The sequence below is a fragment of the Leiobunum rupestre genome, chromosome 10, assembly GCF_980474605.1.
Source record: "Leiobunum rupestre chromosome 10, qqLeiRupe1.1.hap1, whole genome shotgun sequence".
Taxonomy (NCBI): domain Eukaryota; kingdom Metazoa; phylum Arthropoda; class Arachnida; order Opiliones; family Sclerosomatidae; genus Leiobunum; species Leiobunum rupestre.
In genome coordinates, this window is record NC_143393.1 from 23,020,022 (window position 1) to 23,043,740 (window position 23,719).

Here is a 23,719-nt window from a genome sequence, read left to right on the forward strand (position 1 = left end):
AAGTGCATTAATTATCTCTTTGCCTCAAACCCATTTAAAAGGGTTTTCGTTTTGCCACTCCGTTTTCCGCGTGTTTGATAAATGACGTTGTTTGTTATAAATTACTAATATGTCCACCTAGCGGCGTTATATCTAAGCTGCTACACCATTCCCACCCCGAAAAATGGGTAAATATCCTTGATGTTTTCAGTATTTTCGAGTTCTAAATTATTTACCCATCTTCAAAAGATGCTTCTAAGGGAATGTTTTAGCGTTGTAAGCCGGAAAATTTCCCGCTTGGAAATTTTTCCGCATTTAATTTTTCCGGAAAATTAACAACTCTAGAATTTTTAATGGAATAATTTGAACCGTTTAAGGGACTATGAAGTAGAACGTTAAGCAGCATTTAACATTCTTGTCGCTAGAAGCGTTGTTGATTAGAGTATCCGTTTTATTTGCTTTTATCCATAACCGAAAATTATCCCAATAAATACCTATTTTTTGCATATTAAATCGTTTTATAACCGCGAATAATCCATAAATAAACAGTTAACCGAATCTTTTATGAATAATCGAAAATTTGACGGTTAATAGACGAAACTCTAAAGTCCGGGGGGGGGGGGGGCTGAAAAGATGGTAGTCACGTGACTTTCTGGAGAGCTGTTGCGCCATCTATCCTAAGTAATACGAAGTTCTATTATTCATTTTATTTTGCTAATGGCGGTTTAAATTTTGATCGATTTATCTAAATTATCTAATTATTATTATTATTATTTAAAACATTTTGTAATGGAAAAGTGGAAGTTAAATAGCTGTCTGCAGTATCTGGAAGGATAATTTTTCCTTTACCGTCACACGGCCAACTATAAACACGAGTTGCGAATCGAAATTGGCTGTGATATGGTAGTCACGTGATTTTGTTTTCCCATTTTAACAAGTTGGTTAAGACCAAATTTACTTTATAGTTTCGCCTTATCTATTCCGCCGAGCTCTACTGTTGATTAACTGTTAGGGTTAAAAGTTTGTATTAGTTCCTACATAAGTTTGTCACTTTGGGGAATATTTACGGAGAGCTAGTAATGGAGTGACGTCATCACAAGAAGAAAATCTCCCCCTAGCGAGTGTGACGCCTTAACAAGCGGACGCAAAACTGCGACAAACCCCTTAATACAGTCTGTCTTGTGAATAGCTCTCAGTAAAACATTTTCATGTTAAGAATAGGAAGTGTCACACTTATGTAACTTATGCTTTCTATTAATAATGTCTTATTGATATGGTTGAATCAAGCCTTTCCATTAAAATACTATACATAATTTTCTAAAAACTACTTTTGCATAGTAAATAAAATACATATTTAAAATATTGACACTACTAGTTTCGTTGCCATCAGGTAACCTCATCTGAAACTAGTAGTTTCAGTATTTTAAAATAAATGTTTTATTCTTTATGCAAAAGTGGTTTTTAGAAAATTATTTATAGTAATACTTTCTTATGCAAAACTCGTACCATTGGATACTACCCCTAAACGTTTAATATACGTTATATTGTGACTTCGTATAATAAATAAATACCCTCTTTAAAAGGAATTTAGCCTTAACTATTTCCTCCTAAAAATTTAAACAAGAATTCACTAACTAGCGCCATATAATGTTGCGGACAATGCTAGAAGTATTAGTGTTCCGCACCGAATAAAAGGGTCGTTTTTTGTGTTTTATCGCTTGTTAAATGTATATCTAAATAATTTCAATTGCAGGTGCAGCCATGACCCTCGTGTCCGAGAACATCAGAACTCCATCGGCCGTTGGTCAAGCGTGGCTATCGGTGGACAAGGATTGCGGCCTTCATTACGCCGTGTACGTCGCGGGTTTGCCCATTACCGAACTCATGACGAGCCAAGCGAGGCGCTCGGATTTGGACGATAAGAGTCGAGAGCGCCATCTGCTGGAACTTCGAGAAGAGCCTCCGTCTCATATCGATTCCCCCCAACAGAGGGTGCTGCAGCGACTCACCTCCGATGACGTAAGATGAAATTTATTCCAAAATTGCCTACAGGGAAACAAGCTTTTAAGCCTATCATAAGGTCCCCATAAGCAAAGAAAGGTCTGGCCAAATTTTTGACGATCACATACCCGTTATTAAGAGGTAGGTATTCAAAACCTGCACCTCCTAGTGGTTATGTTCTCAACTAGGCATTTCCCCAAATGAATTTCGCGCGAAAGTTTTTAAACTTAGAACCACGCGGGATAAATCTCCGCCGCTAGCTCTTAGCACCGTAGCCAAGGCTTATACGCCATTTTATCACTTTCAAACTTAAAATTAACACGCGCAAAATGATTTTTGAAAGCCGTCAATTGTATCCAATTGACATACTTATTATTATTATGGCAAAACACGCGAAAACATAGAAAAGTCCACAATGAAAAGGGCGGGAAAAAGCTAAGACCCAAAATGAAATAAATTTGCCAGAATTTCAAACGGTTGACCGGTTTCGTCCTATTTGGGACTCATCAGTACCGTGCGGGAAATCTGGCTCGCGACCATTGAGTTGGGAATAAATAGAGGTACAATAAATCTGGGTGGCGCGGTACCAATTTCGTTCCATAAGGAGGCTTTATCAACTTTATCGTTCTACCGTGGTGACATCTGTCTCAAGTGGTGGAAACTATATTGCAATTGAATTTTTTCGCGAATCTGATGCGAAATTGAAATGTATGATTTCTCGTAACAAAAAAACCTTTGAAGTTCTTTAAAAATAATTTTATTCTGTCAACACGATCCATTTTAACTCAAGTTACGGTGAGTTAGCTAATAATTATTTATTTTTAGCCATATCACTTTACAAAATATAGATGGCGCTACCGCCTAATTATAAAGATGAATTTCGTACAGTCTTATCGGAACAGGTCCCACGTAACCATGGCAACCGAAATCGTAATTGTAATTCTAGCTGTATTATTCCCAATTCAATCATGGATAGTAGATTTTACAGGATCGGTAAAAAGCCTTATTTTTAGCCCCCGTAAACCAATCACACTAAGGGAGTCGGCCAAGGTTATTTGAAAAAAAAAACAAGTATCGCTAAGATTGGACGATACTGTTCGAAAAAAGAAAAAAGATAAACACAAAGTACATTTTTACGCAAAAGGTATTTTTTCACGTTTTTATAGATTAAATATGATATACTAAATATCAGTTGATAGTTTTTATTGAATTAAAAAAACAAAATTAAAAATTAATAAAATATAAAGCGCAAAAAATTAAGTAACAATATCAACCGCATAAGATTGCCATTTTGAAATTTTAAGATCACGTGGTACAAACGACCTTGCAAGACTCCCTCGGAGTCTCTCGAGCTGATTGATACGCGGGGAGAAATAAAATGCACTGTGGAAGGCTATCGAAAACCTGTCCTCTTAATTTACTGTCCATGATTCAATGCTCGCGACGAACACACCAAACAGAAGCTAAGCCTAATCGTTAAAAATTTCAAAACTCGTTGCGTAGCAACGGAAAGCCAAATAGGGGGATTAGTGGTGGAAAATAAAAAATACGAAAAGTTACTAGCCTAGGCAAGAAAATACAACGAAAAGTTGTAAGTGCACAAGAAACTTTTTTAATATTAAAAATATGGTTTTGATATTTTTAATCTTTTAAAAATTAAAATAACTTCTTGTGCACTTTTAAATCTTCGTTGTTTTTTCTTGACTAACCTAGTATCTCTGTGCAAGTTCGCTAACCTTAAAACTAAATAACAATAAGTTCAGTTAATAAGAACCACCTATAGACTAGTGCTCGGCATATTTAAATAATATTTATTTAAATAACCAATATTTGAATAAAAATTGTTAAATGTTTAAATAATCGAAAGTGATTAAGCCTATTATTTAAATAAAACAATTATTTAAATAAATACCACTTTTATTCAAATAAATGCTTGGTTGCGTAAAAAACATAATTAAATAAGTTAAAATGATATTCTTTTTACCAACGTTTTTTAAATAAATCGGAAAATTTGTGGATAATGAATAAACAATTCCGAGCACTACTATAGACTGCAATGCGAAGAATGGCAAAACTAACACGTGAAACGGTATATAAGTCCTTTTCTTGTGTTTTAGAAATTTTTCGTACATTCCGTAGGTGGTCCTTATTAACTTAACTCATTGATAAGGTTACTTATATTTATTTATTTCATAAAGACATCCCACCTATTAATAAAACAATTTCTTATATTTAAATTATAGGCGGAGGATGTACAAGAGGACGTGGAACCTGTAACGTTGGACAGGATACAGCACGGGTTTGTCTATCTTGCAGTTTCGCTACGAGCTTCTAGAGAAAAAATGGTCGAACTGAAGACCAAAATAGTCAATGTAAGTTCATCACAATATTGTTCTAATCTAAGATTGGGATTAAACGCTAAACATTTGCAATTATCAGTTTATTTAAACGTTGAACAAAGCCCCATTTAATTTAAAAACATTAACGTTTTAACTACCTAATCCATCTAATGGCTCGGAGAGAATTATTCCCCTTTTCCGAGGGGCTAACCACTCCCCGTAATCGGTGTACAAGCCTGTACCTTTGACTGCACTAAAATGATTATGTAAATGAGTACAGATTTAGCACTACCAAAGGCTGTACTCATTAGTAATCGGTGTACAGATTTTCAGAGAGTGGTTAGCCCCTCGCCCTTTTCGATGTTAATCTGAATCACTATTCGGTGGTTGCTCGTAGCTTCGAAGGCATACGTCATAAATAAGCCCTGCCTTGAAACCGCCGCCATGGGGCACGTCTAAATTCGAAGAAGGAATTCTTCTCTTGAGAAGAGTTCTTCGTGAGAATGTTTATCCCCACGGGGAACTCGCTAAAATGCGTCAAATGTAAAAAGATTCTTCTAAAGATGGCGGCTTACGATAATCCCACGAACGTAGTAAACTAAGCCTTTGACAATAAATATTATTTTTGCACGATTTGACGGCAAAATATTAAGAAAGAAAACATTTTATTTATAATTTAACAATAAATATTTAATTATAAATTAACTTAACATTCGGTTTTCTCTGAAATTTATTTTCGTCGACAAAAATGTCATACTGTTTATTTTCTTCAGCACCAAGTAAACTGATTAGAATATTAGCTGCCATTTTTATTTATAATTTCCCGCCTTTTTGACCAAGTTTGGCATTAATTTGACGTGGCAGATCACGAGGCAAAACGCCACACGATCTTGCTTAATAATCACGTGACCACCATGGGCGTCTTAATGTCATGGCCGACCTAATCGTGTTACCATGGCAACTAACACACACCCTCGAGAAAGCTACTAATAGGAATAGCATACGCCCAGAGTCACTCGGCGGAAGACTTTAAATCAAGCTTTCGCGCGCTGCCAGCACGAGCTAATTCGAGCGGCGACCCAAGTTGCCATGGTTACGGGTGGAGGTCGCTAGTAACGTGGAGAAAATTGAACTTCAAATTTAGTTAATGAATCAAACGCTTAATAATTTTTAAAGCGGTTTACGCCATACAATTAAGCTTCTCACGCCACCGAAGTCAATATAGAAACACAAGGATAATAGTCCAAGAGCCCATGACAAAATAAGCATGTGATAGGTACACGATGGGTCAAGGTATTTTTTAATTAGGTTAGTGATTTGTAACCAAGAACTGTTTGTCTTGCGGGTCAAATTGGGGGCTTTCCGGAAATACGAGCCACGTGACGTCACTTCCGGTGACCTAGAAAATTGATATGACCTGATATTGGTATCTTTCGATTGATCTCAACGTGCTCTTACCAAATATCGCTAAATTTACCTTCAAGTCGGAACCAAACGGCCTATAAGACTAAAAAAGTAATTTTGACTTATACATGTAAATTTGGGAGGGGCTCGAAATTACTTTTTTAGTCTTATACGCCTCTTGGTTCAGATTTGAAGGTTAATTTAGCGATATTTCGTAAGAGCACGTTGAGATCAATCGAAAGATACCAATATCAGGTCATATCAATTTTCTAGGTCACCGGAAGTGACGTCACGTGACTCGTATTTCCGGAAAGCCCCCAATTTGACCCGCAAGACAAACAGTTCTTGGTTACAAATCACTAACCTAATTAAAAAATACCGTGTCCCATCGTGTACCTTATCACATGCTTATTTTGTCATGGGCTCTTGGACTATAACTTTCGGACGAAATTATGTATCGGTAAAATCGTATTATGGAAGAAGGCGCGCGCGTATCTCTAATAATCGTATAAAAGGCTCATCTATAACGCCCTGGGCAATTCTTTCTCTTTGACGTTTGCCGACTAGATGGGAATGTTATTCCCGGGTACGCCTAATACAAATCCGAGCCAGCTAAGCCTATTTTCGGCCGTGATATATTACTCTGGGGCATTAAGGATGTATTAAGCCAAAACTAGGCTTAAAGAAGTCGGAACACTTTTTATATCGGCCGTTTTTTTACGAGGATTAATCTATTTTTTTTTGACGCTAGGTTCCGATTCCCGTGATTTGTTTATCGCGTCCTATGGGGAGCACTTCGGACAGTAACTCCCTGGACCCGGGCGACGGCCCCAACAATATCGGCAACAATGATAACAATCCTCACAGTTGCTACGATAATGGACACCACTTCGTCGATGGCGCCCAGTGGGTCTCTAGTCGGAGTAATTGCGTCATGTGCTCTTGTTTGGTGAGTTCAACCACCTTTTTTTATTTATTTCTTATTTCTAATATTTGGTTTGAAACATAATATGCATCCCCACTTAGGATAATTTGTTCGTGGGGTCAAATCTCTATATTGTTAGTATACATTTATACCAAGAATGTATTTATTTATACTCAGGGAGAATGAATATGTCGAGATTATTTTTAGCGTTTCTCCAATTCCACCCGTTGGAGGCCCCGGTATGCTCCCCCGCTTTACTAAAATCAAATACCGCAATCTCATTGGTTCTTAAAAATTACGTTTTTCGACGCGATTAACGCTGCTGCGAGGACGCAAAAAATAAGACCGCCTCCTTTTTTCCTACTCCCCCCCCCTTTGCGTGACGGGGTTAGGGCCTCAACGTGTCCGTCGATTGTCTCGACATATTCATTCTCCCTGAGTAGAAATAAATACATTCTTGTTTATACTAAATATTGTGCAAGAAAATTATAAATATTCACCTAGTGCCACAATCTGCGAGGTGAAAGTGCGAACCCCTCTGCCAAATTTTTAAAATCTAGTCAATTTTTTTAGTTTACTTTATTTACGAATAATGATATGTTAATTATTTTAAAAGTTGAAGTTTTAGAAGCGTTTCTAGATGAAAATAATGTAATTCATCCTAACAAGTCAATACAGCGTGAAGCTGAGGGACCACTTACCCCATCTAGTGTCAAACGCCAGTATTATAATTTCAAGACATTGCTTTAAATGGAAATAACTTGTCTAAAAACCACCAAACAATCCAATTCCAGGAAAAAAATAGTGTCTGCTATAAGCCCAAATATAACTCAGCGAAGTAGACAGCCTGCAAATGGTATCAATTTTGACGCGTTCGAAAAGAAAATTGGTTAGGACGACGGGTCGCGAAAAAAGTGTCGGGATCAAAGACCCGGTAACCTCTCCAGAAAAATTCCCAAAGCGTTCGGAAAATATATATATATATTTTGTATCTATGGGAGAAAAGAAAAAGTAGAAACATATTTTAGTTGGTATTCGGAGAACTATCACTTTTGGCTTTTGGAGTGTTTCCAACGGAGTAGATATACGTAGAAAACGTTCTAGCTATATCCCCCTCACGTAGTTAATTAATAAAAGTTATTATAGTTTATCTTGGCGAACGTTTTAGGAAACTTACTGGTGGTTCGGACGTAGACAAACTACCATTTTTATTTTAGCCACTTTATTTGGGTTGGCGTGTGCGGGAGGAAGATAGCTGTGTTATTTTTCTATGACGAAATGTTAGACTTAAACTGCAAATTGGTTACAGGGAAACAAATATTGAAAACGTAGCGTTTAAAGGTTCGATTTTATTTCTTTTATTTGTACTAGATGGTGCTAATGTACACTCTTGACTAATTTTTAACTGATTTATTACTTAAAAACCACACAATGTTGTAGTAAAAACGACCAATAAGATTTTAGAATAAGAATTTAATTAGTGATTTTTTTATAATTTCAAATTTCAACGTATAAAACATTTTGGCGCCATCTGGTACGATTTAGGGTATTTAAGAATCAACCTTTAATAGCATTTTCAAATGTGGAAGGATTATTTCCCTTATCAAATGTCTATTTTATCTGACACTTCTTATCTTTTGTAACCAGCGTGGACGGGTCGTTTGCGATAACATGATCTGTCCAACGCCTCCTTGCACTAATCCAGAGAACCACGAGGGGGAATGTTGCAAAATTTGCCCAGGTAAATATGGTTTTCGTAATTATTACGTAGGTCAAAAATACGCCAATTTCCCCTGTAGAAGTGTTCCAGCCCACACACTCCGGTGTTCAGGGAGAAGCCGACTTTAATAAAAAACAAATATCCGCGCCTCATCGTGTACATTTCATATTAAACGAAAGGCAGCCGTTTTGAAAACAAAATCGACGATATTAGATATTATATATATTCGATTTATATCGATTGAAAACAGATGGCGCTAAGAAGTTACAATCGACGCGACGGAAGAAAATAATAATAAAACCGATTGAGATAAATTTCCCGAATACGTTTTATCAGAAGTATATAATACAAATCTTACGAGATAAGTATATGTCTGCATTTACTGCTTATGATATTCGCCTGAATTTTCAAAAAGTTTTATAATGAGTAAATCCCAATGCCGTGTAGTAAATCCCAATGTCATGTAGTAAAATCCCTATGCCGTTTAATTTTTACATTTGACATCTTCAAGCGAAGCATAGACCATCTACCCCAAGGACTCGCATCAACCTCGATAAAAGGTGTCTCAAAATGATGCGGCTATTTTTAATTAAAATTATTAATTTTACGAAATTTAAATGAAGTCGTGAGCGAGCCAACTTCTACAATACATTTTATTTATTTGCCGTGAGATGGCGTGCTCTTAAAATAGCTGCATCATATAAAAAAATTGAAATTACTACACAACGATACCGGTCCCTCTTGGGGAAGGTGGTCTGTGGGCATCCCGTGAAGTTACTTTTTTCACGTTAATAGCCGAATGGTTACTTATCTCTTTCGACTTATATAATAAACTTCTGATTTTAGACTGTAGATAAAGTCAGTCGGTTGTGGAGTCAATGGTGAAGGAGTGGGAGGGTGTGGTAAAAAAAGTAGTTTAAAAGTCTAAGCCACAATGGTTTCGTCTGAGCCTCGTCTACCAGCGAGCAGACTCAACTTTTTTCGAATCCTCCCAACGCTTTGTCTATAAAGCAAAAGTGTATTCCATTTTGTCTTGGTCTGAAATGATATTTTTCTTTTCTCGAGGAACGTTCTGGCACGGGTCCAGGGGGACGTATGGCATTGTCAACTTTTACGACAAACTGACAGTGTACGTCGAGGCGTACGTACTGTCTTGATATGTATAGGAATTTACTTAGCTCTGGGCCTTTTATCTTCGATGTATTTAAAATTAAAATCTGCGGGGAATTCAAGAAGACAGTTTGAGGCGGGGGTGAAGACTTAAAGGTTAGGGGGGCGCTTTTAAGTGGCAATTTTGGAGGCTCGCAATTAAAATTTCACCCCCCCCCCCAATTGTATCCCCTGCTCTCTCCAGCGTTACGCGATACGTGACCTTTAAATGTTGGGCTTTTTTCATTCCACTGGGAAACTCTCTCTCTCTCTCTCTCTCTCTCTCTCTCTCTCTCTCTCTCTCTCTCTCTCTCTCTCTCTCTCTCTCTCTCTCTCTCTCTCTCTCTCTCACTCTCACTCTCACTCTCACTCTCACTCTCACTCTCACTCTCTCTCTCTCTCTCTCTCTCTCTCTCACTCTCTCTCTCTCTCTCTCTCTCTCTCTCTCTCACTCTCACTCTCACTCTCTCTCTCTCTCTCTCTCTCTCTCTCTCTCTCTCTCTCTCTCTCTCTCTCTCTCACTCTCACTCTCACTCTCACTCTCACTCTCACTCTCACTCTCTCTCACTCTCACTCTCACTCTCACTCTCACTCTCACTCTCACTCTCACTCTCACTCTCACTCTCACTCTCACTCTCACTCTCACTCTCACTCTCACTCTCACTCTCACTCTCACTCTCACTCTCACTCTCACTCTCACTCTCACTCTCACTCTCACTCTCACTCTCACTCTCACTCTCACTCTCACTCTCACTCTCACTCTCACTCTCACTCTCACTCTCACTCTCTCTCTCTCTCTCTCTCTCTCTCACTCTCTCTCTCTCTCTCTCTCTCACTCTCTCTCTCTCTCTCTCTCTCTCTCTCAGTCGATACTGAACGTATAGTCGCTGCAAAGGCGTATTGTTGGGTCGATGCCGTACGTGGTTGGCGGATATTGACTGTACCACATCGTGGCTTAGGCAAAATACGGTTTTAGGATTCGATTCCTAGTATATTAAGGCGAAATTTTCCAACTCTTTAATGAATGTTAGAAGGAAAGATAAAAGCTTCTCGATGCGATTTCGCGAACTTATGTAAAGCTTTCTCTCAATGGCGCTATTACGTTAGCAACTCCCTCTATCTTTAGTTTTTAGTACTTTTAAATTTAAGATCGTTTTAGGCTTCCCGTATCTGTAGTCATATCGTAAGTAACTTCACTTAGCTAATTAAGGAACTAAGTTTAACCACTTAGCTAATTAATGAAGTAAGTTGCTCGTTTTAGGTTAACAACTCCCCCTATCTTTAGTTTTTAGTAATTTTAAATTTAAGTTCGTTTTAGGTTCCGCGTTTCTGTAGTAATATCGTAAGTAACTTAACCAGTTAATGAAATAAGTTTTTGTAGGTGAATATCCGGTGAATCGAGGCAACGCCACAACCATGGGTGGCAAATATTTGGGCTGCTATTTCGAAGGAGACAAGAAGTTTCACTTAGCGGGCACTAGGTGGCACCCCTATATACCGCCGACGGGCTTCAGCTCCTGCGCCATTTGCACTTGTGACGCCGCGTCTTTAACGGTGCAGTGCAAGAGATTAACATGCCCATCTTTAACTTGCGCCGAGAAAGACTCGTACCGGCCGGACAAAGCCTGCTGCAAGAAGTGCAACGGTAAGTGGCGCCATCAATTCTTACACTTATTGAAGCGGGATATTATATACTTCTGCTAGCAATTTATTAAATCGTGGACCAACAAACTATTGGAACCAAATGGTGAACCAAAACCCTTTTCTTCAAATTATATCACCCGCTAAACAGGCCCGGATTAACCAATAGGCCTACAAGTGGCACCAAGAGGGATCGAAAAAAATAAAATTACAAAACTTTAATCATTTGCTTTTCACAAAATATTTTCCGGAGTAAATTCCATAAAACATAAATAATAAAAGAAGTTATATTCTTCTATTCTATTCACTCTTCTTCTGGCTTTTCATCTCTCCTATTTTCAATGACCAAATTAGTAACTTAATCAATGATTAATTTACCCTGAAAAGGGTTTTTTCCACATTTTTCCGGTTTTTCCCTCATGTCCCGGCAAAACCCTGGACTTTAATGTTTTTAAATCAGGTGGCCGATTTACAATGCGTAGGAGGGTGATGGCAAGCCCTTCAGCGCAAAGCTAGCCAACATCTCTCTACACAGGGCCGGATTAACCAATAGGCCGAATAGGCCTGGGCCTAGGGCACCAAGCCTACAAGGGGCACCAAGAGGGTACAAAACTTTAATCATTTGCTTTTCACAAAATATTTTCCGGAGTAATTTTAGTAAATGCGTCCACCCCTATGAACCAAAAACGTTTGATTGTCACATTCTCTGACGGACTGCCGCCTAGCCCCTGACGACATACTAAATCTGGCAGCAAAATGAATTTTCCTTCCATTTCTCAATTATAAATTGAGGAAGCGCCTCAATTCTGGTGGTAGGCCAACCGCAGAACACGTTGGCCTACCACCAGGATATTTGCGCGGCGGGAAGTAAACTTCAAGGAAAACAGCCAGAAGAAGTACTAGGCCTTTAATGCGTTTTGCTGAGTATTTTCGAACTTTACGATTTTAATGCCTTTTTGCATTTTCACATCTCGGAAACTAGACCAGATAGAAGAAAACGGACTTCAAATTAAGAATCAGCGCCCTAAAATTAGTACGAAGAGCATTCAAACTCAAAAAGTCAAAAATGGTCGATAATGCGTTTCTGTAGTTTATTGGTCCAAGATTAAACTGATATGGTTTGTTAATGAGGTTTTGATTCCGTCCAAACCCAGTGTCAGTCAAATCAGGCTTCCTTTCGCCACCATCGAGTGTCCTGGACGTGATGGGAGATGCTGGTTCCTTGACCAACCTCAAGGAGACATTACTAGCCAACGGAGGTTTGTATAGTTTCGCTATGTACTTAATAATTATTTTGTAGTAGTTATTTACTCGTGATAGCACCATTTCATAAATAAATGGTGTTTTCTATAAAGTAACGGATTAAACAATAAAAGGAGTTGGAACTAAAACGAAAAATCGTCTGCCAACACGAGCTTCGATTTGAACGTGACTAGCGCTGCTGATAAACCTGGTGGGCTAAATGTTAAATTCTTTGATCTACCATTAATTTGGTATTTCGTGATACTCCCTTTAAGCTATATAACCTCGTGCACAGGGCATCAAGGGAAAAGTTATACGTTGTTGTTTATAGTTAATAATAATAATAATCAGCTAGGCTAATACCCAAAGCACCACGTTAGGCCTAAGTTATCAAGCGACGTTTAAGGCCATTAATTCAGGTGGCCGGGTTACAATGCGTAGGAGGGTGGTGGCTAGCCCCGCAAGCCACGCGAGCCAACAGCTCCCTACACTCACTATTACCGTTAACCTCTACAAGATTTTATGGAAGGGGAAACCGAAGAGCTCGGGGAAAACTCCTTAACTCAACGCGGAAGGAGTTGTTCCGAGTTTCCACCCAGTGCCACAAGCTGGGATCGAAACCGGCTCTTGCGAGGTGAAAGTACTAACCACCCCGATGTATATCATCACTATACATATATATATATATTTCGCATAAGTTTATCAATCCCCAAATTTCTACACGTTACCTTTGTATAGAAAGCTATTTTAAATTAGCCTTTTCATTTTGCATAGAGTCACCTAGCGGCCAACCCAAGGACCTAAAACTCCTGGATTTTCATGTGATAATCAGACTTTTTGAAATAGATAAATTTCTTACCAGACGAAAATCCAGCAGTTTATGAACTTCTAATATAATTATATTATACAGTGCCTGCTATGGTGTTTAAAAATATTAATCCTATGACCACCTTGTTTCTGCGTAGCTCTTACGTCTTTATCTCGCGTTTTGCTATTCTTCTGAAGTTAAAGTAACATTTTGTGTTCCCACATTTATTTTAATTTTATTTTATAAAAATGTGCAGATTTCAATAGCTCTTTCTATAAAATATTATATACGCATGCATGTATAACAAGTGTTATTTTTTGGAGCTCGCGCTTCCTAATATTTCCGTGTCGAGGGTCTCGTGCGTTTTCACGCGAGCTCAACAACAACAAAAATATGCGCGCGCTCTCTAACTTTAACTGCACGATGAATCTAACGTTATCACGTGACCTCTCGTATTTTATATAAAGAGCTAATCGGCTGTCCCATGGCAAAACCTTTTAACCGACACGAACGTAATTTGGAGATATTCGACTTTTTCAAAAGCTAAGTTATAAGATTTTAACGAGGTTTTTAATGCGAAAATTATAAAATCCAAAACCATTTTTTAAGTCATAAATTGTTAAATATTTGTGACTTTTACCTCAAACTTTTACAGTACTCTTGTGAATGCCTAAGTAATACTGATGCGTAAAAATCTAATTTTTCAAAAATTTGTTGGTTATAAGGTTTTGCCATGGGGCAGCCGTATTACCTTTCCTACCTATTAACTTTTTACGTTTCCAACAATTTTTTTTTCATAAAAAGGTGAAAGTTATTAAAAAAATAAAACGTTTAATTGTGGCTACTACTGCGTTAAAAGTTGTCCTTAATGATTTTTGTACTATGCACCACAAGCTTAATGTGATGGGTTGGGCCCACACGGTTACCTCGCTTTTTTTTTCGGCAATACGATCTAGCCACGCGTGTTAAAAAACAAGCTGCGTGAAGTCGAAATATAGTCCGGCGCTTACATTGCCATCTACATTGTGGAACCGAACATTTGGCGAGAAAAGCACAGTAATAATAATATTATTATAAATGTAATTTAATTTTTAATTTAAATTTAATTCTTAATATTAATTTCAGTCTTAATTTCAATTTCACTTTTAATTTAACTTTTAATTTTAATCTCACTTTTAATTCACTTTTAATTCTTAATATTAATTAATTTAATTCCCAATTTCCATTTAATATTGATATAATTCATTTTAATTTATTATTGATAAATTTCTTCAGTTTAATTTAATATTGATGTAATTCTTCGTTTAAATTTAACATTGATATTATTATTCATTTTAATTTAATATTAAAATTACGCTTTCGAGTTTAATCTCCAGCGTGAATGAATAGACAGCTTTACCCTAGAACAGACAGCGACAAAGACCAAGCGAAAAACCTTTTATATACTCTCCCTCTATACGCTGGAAGCCAATTTGCGGATATTCAAGGTGCGCTAAACGAATATTTTGAAATTTGTGCATTTATCCACAGACCACCTACCCCAAGAAGGACTTGCATCAAACCTCGAAAAAAGGTGTCTTAAAAATAATGCGACTTTTATTACAGCAAACCGAAAATAGAGCGTGAAAATCCTTTATTTTACGAAATAAAAATAACGAGGGTCAACTTTCTACCTTTAAAACTGCTTTTACTTGCCGTGAGATGGCGCGCTCTTTAAAAAGTCGCGTAACATTCGAGACATAAAAAAAATTGAAAAAACAACAACCAATACTTGTCCCTCTTGGGGTAGGTGGTCTGCGATTTTTCAGAGTATCATTCTGGCGGCAACAATGAAGCGCCGGAGTAAAAAGGCGATACCCCCTCCCCCTTTATATTCATCTTCTAATAACTTTGGAGGCGTTTTGGAGACGCAACATTTAGCGAAACGCGTAGGTTGGTAATGGACGATTTCAGCTATTTTGATGTCTTAAATATTCCACGTAGAGCGAATAATCTTTGCTTGGCGTTCTTGCTTCTCTTGGCACTTCAATTTATGAAAGAAACTTATTTTTTAAAGCTGCCACGCGATGATAAAATAATTAATTGATGGAACCCGATAATTTAATTTATTTTAAAGAATTTGTGAACAGAGTTTTCCTTTGTATAACTGAAATTGTAACGTTAAGACTATCAAGCTTAGTTCTTAAAGAAAAGCTAGCACTGAGGCAAGGCCTATTTAAGGATGGTTACCAAAACTATGCAAAACACAAATTACAAATAATTTCCAAATGAGATAACAGGGCTGTCACACGTCAGGGAAAACAGGGAAATCAGGGAAAAGTCAGGGAATTTAAAAATGGGCCTAAAAAGTCAGGGAAATGTCAGGGAATTTTAAGAATTGGTAAAAATTTAAGTGAAAAGTCAGGGAATTCAATTTTATCTGGGCACTTTTTGAATATAATTTTACTCTAGATCTATGACAAATTCCACGATTATCATTTATTTCCTTGAATGTTTGGCTAATTTTTTCAACATTGCAATAACCTTTTTACTGAAATATAAGTTCATCTAAATTTATTAACTTCTGATAAAAGTAAAATATAAAACAAAAATTTTGGCCTTAATAAGTCAGGAAAAATCTGTTAAAATGGTCAGGGAAAACAGGGAATAGTCAGGGAATTTGAATCTGAAAATTTTGTGGCAACCCTGATTATATTATAATATAATTTCATAAGCATCATAGGTTAAGTTATCAAACTTACTTTTTTATAATCTCAACGACCTTCATTGTGAAACTTCATTTAACGACGATTTGGACATAAGTATTATATTCTGATAGTTATGTTAACCTAACTCTAACTAAAAAATTGGAAATAGCGAAAATAGACTAGAAGTTTAAAACACGTTTTTAACCTAGGCACAACACAAGGGTGCTTTCGCTCTTCTATTTAATAAAGCGCGTGACTTTATGCTCAGTGGCACGTTCCAAATAACACGTGCGTCTATTAATGGACCACAAATCTAAAGGGACTCACTGTTCCCGATATTTTGACACGGTAGGCGTGGCCTAAATCGGAAGCCATACTGAGGTACATCAGCCGCTTTGAAGCGCCTTAAGAATTCTGTTCAACTATCACTACGAGAGGCTTAGTCGGGGCTTAGGCGACAGTACGTGCGATAAAGTTAGGTTAGGCTTAGTTCATTAAATTTTTAAAGTTTAGAAATGAAGTGAATTTGATAAATAAAAAACATCAGCCATACGTCGGGGATTACTGGTTATTTTTACTTAACACAATAGTTAATTACCATTACTTAAACTTTTTAAAGAACCAATTTAAAAAATAATAGGTCTAAAACTTACTAAGCCTAATCATTTAACCGAAAACAACGGCGCAATTTTGTCAAAATTGAACGTGAACGCTCCAGCTTCTCTACGAAACTACGTCGGAAAACGACTTTAGCGATGCCAAGTTTGTCCACATTTAACTAAAATTATTCGTGATTTTCTTATTCCCAGTATTAACAGTGAGTCCCCTTAGATTATTGGTCCATGGTCTATTAAATAGGAGCGAGAAAGCACCTTAGTGTTGTGTAGCGCCATCTAGAGCATAGTCGGAGTAAAAATCTTTCTCTTTAAATAACATTTTGTGGAATAAATATTATAAAGTAGCTTAAAAATGAGTGATTAAAATCCGCTTATTTCAGCCAATTATTACTACACGGGCGCCATCTAGAATTAGTTTCCTAAGACTATTTCTGAAATTTACCGTTCGTATATATGATACATTTGGATCGGTTGTAAAGAGAAAATTAATTATCCAGATTCTTATCGAGAGTTTGACGTTATTTCTAGAACCCGGTCCTAATCCTTTACAGGCTTAGTTTTTTTGTAAAGGGTTTTAGTAAGAAGAGCTTTTTCTGAGCGGTCGTCGTCAGAAGACAGAAATCACGTCCTCCCGAGAACTACCCGAAAGCGTCTTTACTCGCGGGTTATTTGACATTTAGCCCTCTTTATTTCTTTTGTGTCGCTTTTTACAGGATCTTCTAGGCCTACACTTTTCAGAAGACAAATAGAAATAGCACCCCCGGAAAACGTCTTTCTTTTATTGCAGTCAAGAGCTTCCCTAGGTCCCCTCTCGCGTTATCAGTGGACTATTCTTCCTAAAAGCTTTGCCCATCAACCTTAGCTGGCTTTACTATTACATCCGCCGTTAGATTGAAAGACTCTTTTGCCAGAATTTTAGCTTGGTCTTCCGAAGATATTTTCCATCAAATATCAACTTTTACCAACAGAGTTAAAAACAATTCTTTTTCGAAAGGCCCCTTTTCGTAAAAAAAAATCCTCGATTGTTTCACAATAAAATGTCCGGATCAATTAATTAATAGAATTTAATTGTATTATTTATCAATTAATAAATAGAATTTAATTGTATTATTTATCAATTAATAAATAGAATTTAATTGTATTATTTATCAATTAATAAATAGAATTTAATTGTATTATTTATCAATTAATAAATAGAGTTTAATTGTATTATTTATCAATTAATAAATAGAATTTAATTGTATTATTTATCAATTAATAAATAGAATTTAATTGTATTATTTATCAATTAATAAATAGAATTTAATTGTATTATTTATCAATTAATAAATAGAATTTAATTGTATTATTTAACAATTAATAAATATAATTTAATTGTATTATTTATCAATTAATTAATAGAATTTAATTGTATGTTTGAATTAATTAAAGGGGTAATTAACGCGTTTAAATTTAGTTTCCCGCGGGATTCGTGAGTGAAATTGCAGACAAAACGGCTTTTAAAAACGGGGAAAAACAATTTTTTGTTACCAAAAAGGGGGAAAATTAAGTCGCCCGAGTGGAAACATTGCAAACCGCGGATGTATACAGCACAATACACATAACGCGTTAAATTTTAACGCCTGATTTTCTCCGAGTAAAGATTTAAACCTGTTCAAATTACGCTCTATAAGGATATTTACATATGAAAACAAATTTTTCGGATGAAATAGTCTTAGAAAATTACGATAATGATGTATTTCGCTCCGCACTATTTTTTTCTAATGAAACTTCTTTTGAAAAATGCCGCGAGAGTCTGCGAAGGTACACCTTCCACGTGATTAGCAATTATAGGTGTTCTATTCTTTTACTGTGATGTTCAGGACTAACTATGATTAGGCGAATTGAATGAGCTACAAGCATCGGGTACGATAGATGAACTACTAACTTTATTCATAGGTGAGTGCTCTCTAGCGGTAAGGGGTTTAATACCTGGAGAGTGGCGCCATCTATGAAATATATACAGTATGATTTTTCAATATATCGGAATAGCAATAGATTGCTGTGGATACTTCTATCTAAGAGCGATATTATATACTTCTAACCATAAGTAACATAATAACAATAAGTATGTCAATTAGGAAAATTTATCACCGAACGGATTTTCAGAGTTCTTAGCACAAAGCCCGTAAATATTCTGTAAGTGAAATATACTACTACCTTGGACGATAACATGCTACCAAGAACGAGTATAGAGCAATGGCAGTGTGACGTCACGGCACGTCACCCATGCTTTTTCCTATAGATAAAAAATCGCGACCAAAATGGCGACCATGGTCAAAGCTACGGAGTGCCATTACTCTATAAGAAACTCGAGGGGCTAACCACTTCCTCAAATTCTGTACACCGATTACAGCCTTTGGTAGTGTTAAATTTTAAATCGATTACGTAATCACTTTAGTACAGTCAAAGCTACAGGCTTGTACACCGATTACGGATAGTGGTCAGCCCCTCGAAGAAACTAAGAACTATTGTCCCCTGCGGCCATGATGTTATGCTTCTTGGAATGGAAACGCCCTAAGAACTCGAGTCGTAGCGCCATCTGGAAAATGCAAAAGTTGAATAATTTTTGCCCGCTCTGATTGAACATTCAAAAATACGAAGAAAATTTATTGAATTTTTATTTGTAACTGAAGTATTATTACTTAGAATTATAAAAATAATAATAACATATAATAATAAATTTTAATTTAAAGACTACTAGAGGGCGCCAATCAATTGTTTAAGTTTGAAAAGTATAGCTTCATGGTGCCAGAATTTTCCATTTTTATAGTTCTTAGTAGTTAGTTCTACGCGTTCTTGACGTGAGAATGTCAGTGTCGAAAAAAGGTTAATAGTCAGGAAATTAGCATTAAAGGGGAACGGCCAAGCTTTTCCAAATGTGGCCTTATTTCCGTATTTAAAGATTTTGTCTTGAAAATATAGCTTTTGTCCCAAAAAGTTGAAACGAAAAATAACGCCAGGTGTTTGGGTTTGAATTTTCGCCGCCATCTAAGGGGCTGCCGCCAGCGCCCCTAACCCCGTATGTGCGATTTCCGAACTATCCTAACTTTTAAAATCGCGCAATTTAGGCTTAAGTCTCTTATAACTGGAACGCGCCGCGCGTGCAAAACAAATTTTTTGCGTCTTCAGCAGCGCGCGCTCTTACGTTGTTTTTCTGTCTCACTGACTTCTCACCAGGTGTCGCGGCGGACGCACGCTTTTCGATTTCCCGAAATTTCTTTATTTTATTAAACATTAACCACTCAATATTTTTTGATGTGGTTTTCGCCATAAATTTTAGTTTTTAATGGGCTATAGGGCTGTCTAACTGGTTAAAGCTTGACCGTTCCCCTTTAAAGCCGTAGGAAAGGTCTTACTTATTTTATTAAGTTACTCTTGTTCCGACTGATCGCAATCTATATATATATATATATATATATATATATATATATATATATATATATATATATATATATATATCGAAATACAAGATATACTTCTAGTCGATTTCTGTTTCTAGCCTTAAACTTTAATTGCTTCTACTGCGAGTTAATCTTCGAACTGACCCTTTGGCGCCCGATTCTAGGCGGAATTTATTAGATAGAGAGCGAATGATTGTAGCGGCAATTTCCAATCCTAAATTAGTATGTCCGACAGCTAAGATTGGAAACGTTTTTCTTCGAACGTCTCTTTCCACTCTCTTTTCCCTATTATCGCGAATCGATAAAGAGTTCGTTAAGAATTGAGCGCGGGAAATAATTATCACTCTCTTTTTTTAGGCTGCCTTTTCCGAGGGATGGTCTACGAAAATGGCCACTCCTGGTATCCAACGCTCCAGCCTTATGGACTGGAGAAATGCGTCACTTGTCACTGCAAAGTAAGATTGTCATACCGTTTCCTTTTACCCCGTTACTGTCAGTTAGAAAAGAATGTTTCGCGACCGTGATTTTCTCTCGCGAGATATTGTTTTCGCTACTGGGTGTCGCTATTTTACCCCCAGATACGACCAGAGTATTGGCCAATAAAATATAGGCATCCAAGACATGTGACTACTGAGAGAAGCACCTAAATAGTAGCGGCATCTAACGGCAGAAATTTATAAAAGAGGAATTCAGATCGGTAAAAAGCCACATAAGGCCTTTTGAGAAAAGGTCTTACCAAGGCTTGGCACTGAATTTTATTTCGTAAATTGTAACGAGTTAAATTTTTAAGAGCAGCCACTGATTAGATGGAGCCACTAACTTGTAAGTGCTAGGCGGTTTAAGCTTAAAACATAAATAATGTTTAGTCGATTTTAAAATTAGGGTTATTTACCGGTTTTTATACTAAGCTTAATTTAGTTATAAATCCTTTTAACATGACGCCACCTATAGTGAAAATGTGAAACCAAATAGGCGCGGAAATCCTATGACAGCCAATGAAATTTTACAGATTTTAAAATTGGGCTATTTATTTTCTTTTACAACCTTTAACGCGCAAAATGAATTTTCATAAATATGAAAAATTAAACAAGTCAGTGTACAAGTCAGTGTTCTAATTTACCTTAAAGCTACTGTCGGCTTTATCATTGCCACCTGTATTATGCTAAGGCAATTGTTATTAGAAATGGCTATGAATATAACCGATTCTTCGAAGAAACGACTTTACTGGAGAGCGTGGTGCCATCTATAAATGGCAGAGGAAGCTAAAATTCAAAATAGCGAACGATAACGTCGTCAGAGAACCATTGTAGAGTATTATAATTAGAACTTACATTGTTGATGGACTTTAACCTAAATTATATATCCCATATCAAATATATTGTAAAAAATTACTCGTATTGAAGTTATTATCAAATTTAAAAACGAGCCAATCAACGTGAGGGACAAAATGTAGCTTAAGCATCTTGTTTTGATGTCGACGCCTAGCGAAACTTGCTTTAAAATTTTGGTTATTTCTTTAAGGACAAACGTTACCGTTGTCGGAGAGTAAAATGCCCGAAGGTGGGTTGTCCGACGTCAGATGGCCCCATCAGCGAATGTTGCCCGAAGTGTCAAAAACGATGTAAGTTGAGGCGCTTAAATTGTTTCTGGTAGATTTTTTTTAATCTACCTTGGTTTGTTTCCATTTTTTAACTTTTACTTTTCTTTGAAGTAGCGGAAACGCGGAATCCCGGAAATCCGAAACCTCCGAGGAGAAGAAAAATCAGAGATAGGCGGAATCAAATAAAAAAAGACTGAAATGGAATTTAAAAAGATTTTCAAGACCCTCGGAGAAGTCACACATAAAATACTAACGAGGCGTTATCGTTATTAACAAAAATAAATCCACGTTTTCATCTAATTTTAGTTGTGACCAGCGCGAGACAAAGACTTGAGCCTAATCTATAACAAAATCCGCGGATAGACACGGGTTAAGACGTCGACTCTGGATTTTTGCGTCGTCGCTTTTTTTATTATGTACAGTTTCTTTCTCTCCTAGCGACATCTGTCGCCCTAAATCTCTATTAATACTTTAATCGTCTGTAAATAGTTCTTTAATGTCAAGTTCCCCTTCACCCGCACATAGTGTTTTGTGGTTTGAACCGCGCTTAATTGATTAGTTGTATTTTATTGAAAAGTTCAATTGAAACAAGTTTTTTTTTTAAATGAAGTGCTTATTTTCGGTTTAAAAGAAATTTTAGAGTACCTCATCGATTAACGTAAAGATTTAGAAATCTGTCCCTCGAGAATGGTTGTATATAATTTAAAATTGTGCTATTTTTTCAGCGTTTAAATGTGACGTGAATTTTAGTACAACACTATACAAATTGTCAGCATCAAAAAAGTTTGGCCGTTTTTTTCGGAAGACGCGAATGGATTGCGTTCTAACACGATGGTATCGCCATCTAACTGAGAAATTATAAACTCGTGCGTTGGCGCTCTCATGTATTAACAGACCCCCGATCCTGGTCGATAAAGTGTGCCATAATTATAAAGATTAAACAAAAAATGTGTACCAAAAGAAGGATCTGTGATACAGAAAAAAACGTGAGTTTTCAAGGATTTAAATAATTATATGATGGTTACAAAAAAAAACTTTAAACCATATCTTTCGTCCTTTAATTTTATTAATTGGAACCCCTTTTTTATTTTAGTTTCAAATTTAGTTTTCTATTAGTTTGAATTAATATAAATTAGTTTTAAAAATTACTCCTAAAAAATTAAGATGGCGATGACACGACTGTATGAAATAATTTATTTGCGTTTTAATAAATTATTTATTTTAAAAAAAGAATAATTAAACAAACATTATTACGACGAAGGACCTACCAATGGTGACAGATTTAAAGGAAAATGATGCTGATTTCTGGCCTCCAGCTAAAAAAAAATAGTCTACGAACTATAAACGAACAATGAATTTGTTTTAGTGATTCAGCAAATCATAGTTTTTAACAGAATGTGTAAAACAAATGTAGCTATTTACAATGTAGCCATTACATGTAGTGCATTTTGTGGTCCACCTTGGCGATATGAGCTTATAGTCCATTAAAAAAAGGAAAAATATCGTGAAAAAGGTGTATTTTGTGACGTAAGAAAACTTTTTTGTTTTTTCCTGGCGCTACTTATACAAGGAGCTGCGAGTTCGAACGAAAAAACACACCTACTTTTTGTCTCTGTTTTAAAGAGAGGACCGCAATCTTGTATTTCTTTCGGTTTTATTAATGTGCCAAACAAAACAGCAACAACATTGTCCTATCATCGTCATGCTTGCGAAATCTATATGCTTCATTATTTTCTGAATCACTCGATAGTGGAATAAAATTGTGAAAAAGAGAATGTTTGTTATTATTCTTACGTAACTTTTTATTTAAAGGGGAGCGGTCAAGCTTTAACCAGTTAGATAGCCCTATAGCCCATTAAAATCTAAAATTTATGGCGAAAACCACGTCAAAAAATATTGAGTGGTTAATTTTTAATAAAATAAAGAAATTTCGGGAAATCGAAAAGCGCGCGTCCGCCGCGACACCTGGTGAGAAGTCGGTGAGACAGAAAAACAACCGAAAAGCGCGCGCTGCTGAAGACGCGAAAAATTGGTTTTGCACGCGTGGCGCGTTCCATTTATAAGAGACTTAAGCCTAAATTGCGCGATTTTAAAAGTTAGGATAGTTCGCAAATCGCTCATACGGGGTTAGGGGCGCTGGCGGCACCCCCTAAGATGGCGGCGA

General features: G+C 36.5%; 1 protein-coding gene across 3 annotated transcripts in view; it reads left to right on the top strand.

Annotated features, from left to right (window-relative positions):
• The window catches only part of LOC149925079 (dorsal-ventral patterning protein Sog-like), a 193,349-nt gene extending 170,035 nt beyond the window's left edge, over positions 1 to 23,314 (top strand). For 2 of the 3 annotated variants that reach the window (XM_090160406.1, XM_090160408.1), the window contains exons 14-22: positions 1,733 to 1,998; positions 4,224 to 4,352; positions 6,475 to 6,672; positions 8,296 to 8,389; positions 10,899 to 11,162; positions 12,313 to 12,417; positions 20,313 to 20,410; positions 21,477 to 21,576; positions 21,667 to 23,314. In XM_090160406.1, the coding sequence (XP_090016532.1) occupies positions 1,733 to 1,998; positions 4,224 to 4,352; positions 6,475 to 6,672; positions 8,296 to 8,389; positions 10,899 to 11,162; positions 12,313 to 12,417; positions 20,313 to 20,410; positions 21,477 to 21,576; positions 21,667 to 21,752 (1,340 nt within the window). In that variant the 3' untranslated portion in view covers positions 21,753 to 23,314. The remainder of the gene's footprint in view (positions 1 to 1,732; positions 1,999 to 4,223; positions 4,353 to 6,474; positions 6,673 to 8,295; positions 8,390 to 10,898; positions 11,163 to 12,312; positions 12,418 to 20,312; positions 20,411 to 21,476; positions 21,577 to 21,666) is intronic. The other variant, XM_090160407.1, reaches the window with a different exon arrangement.
• Positions 23,315 to 23,719: the final 405 nt, after the last annotated feature.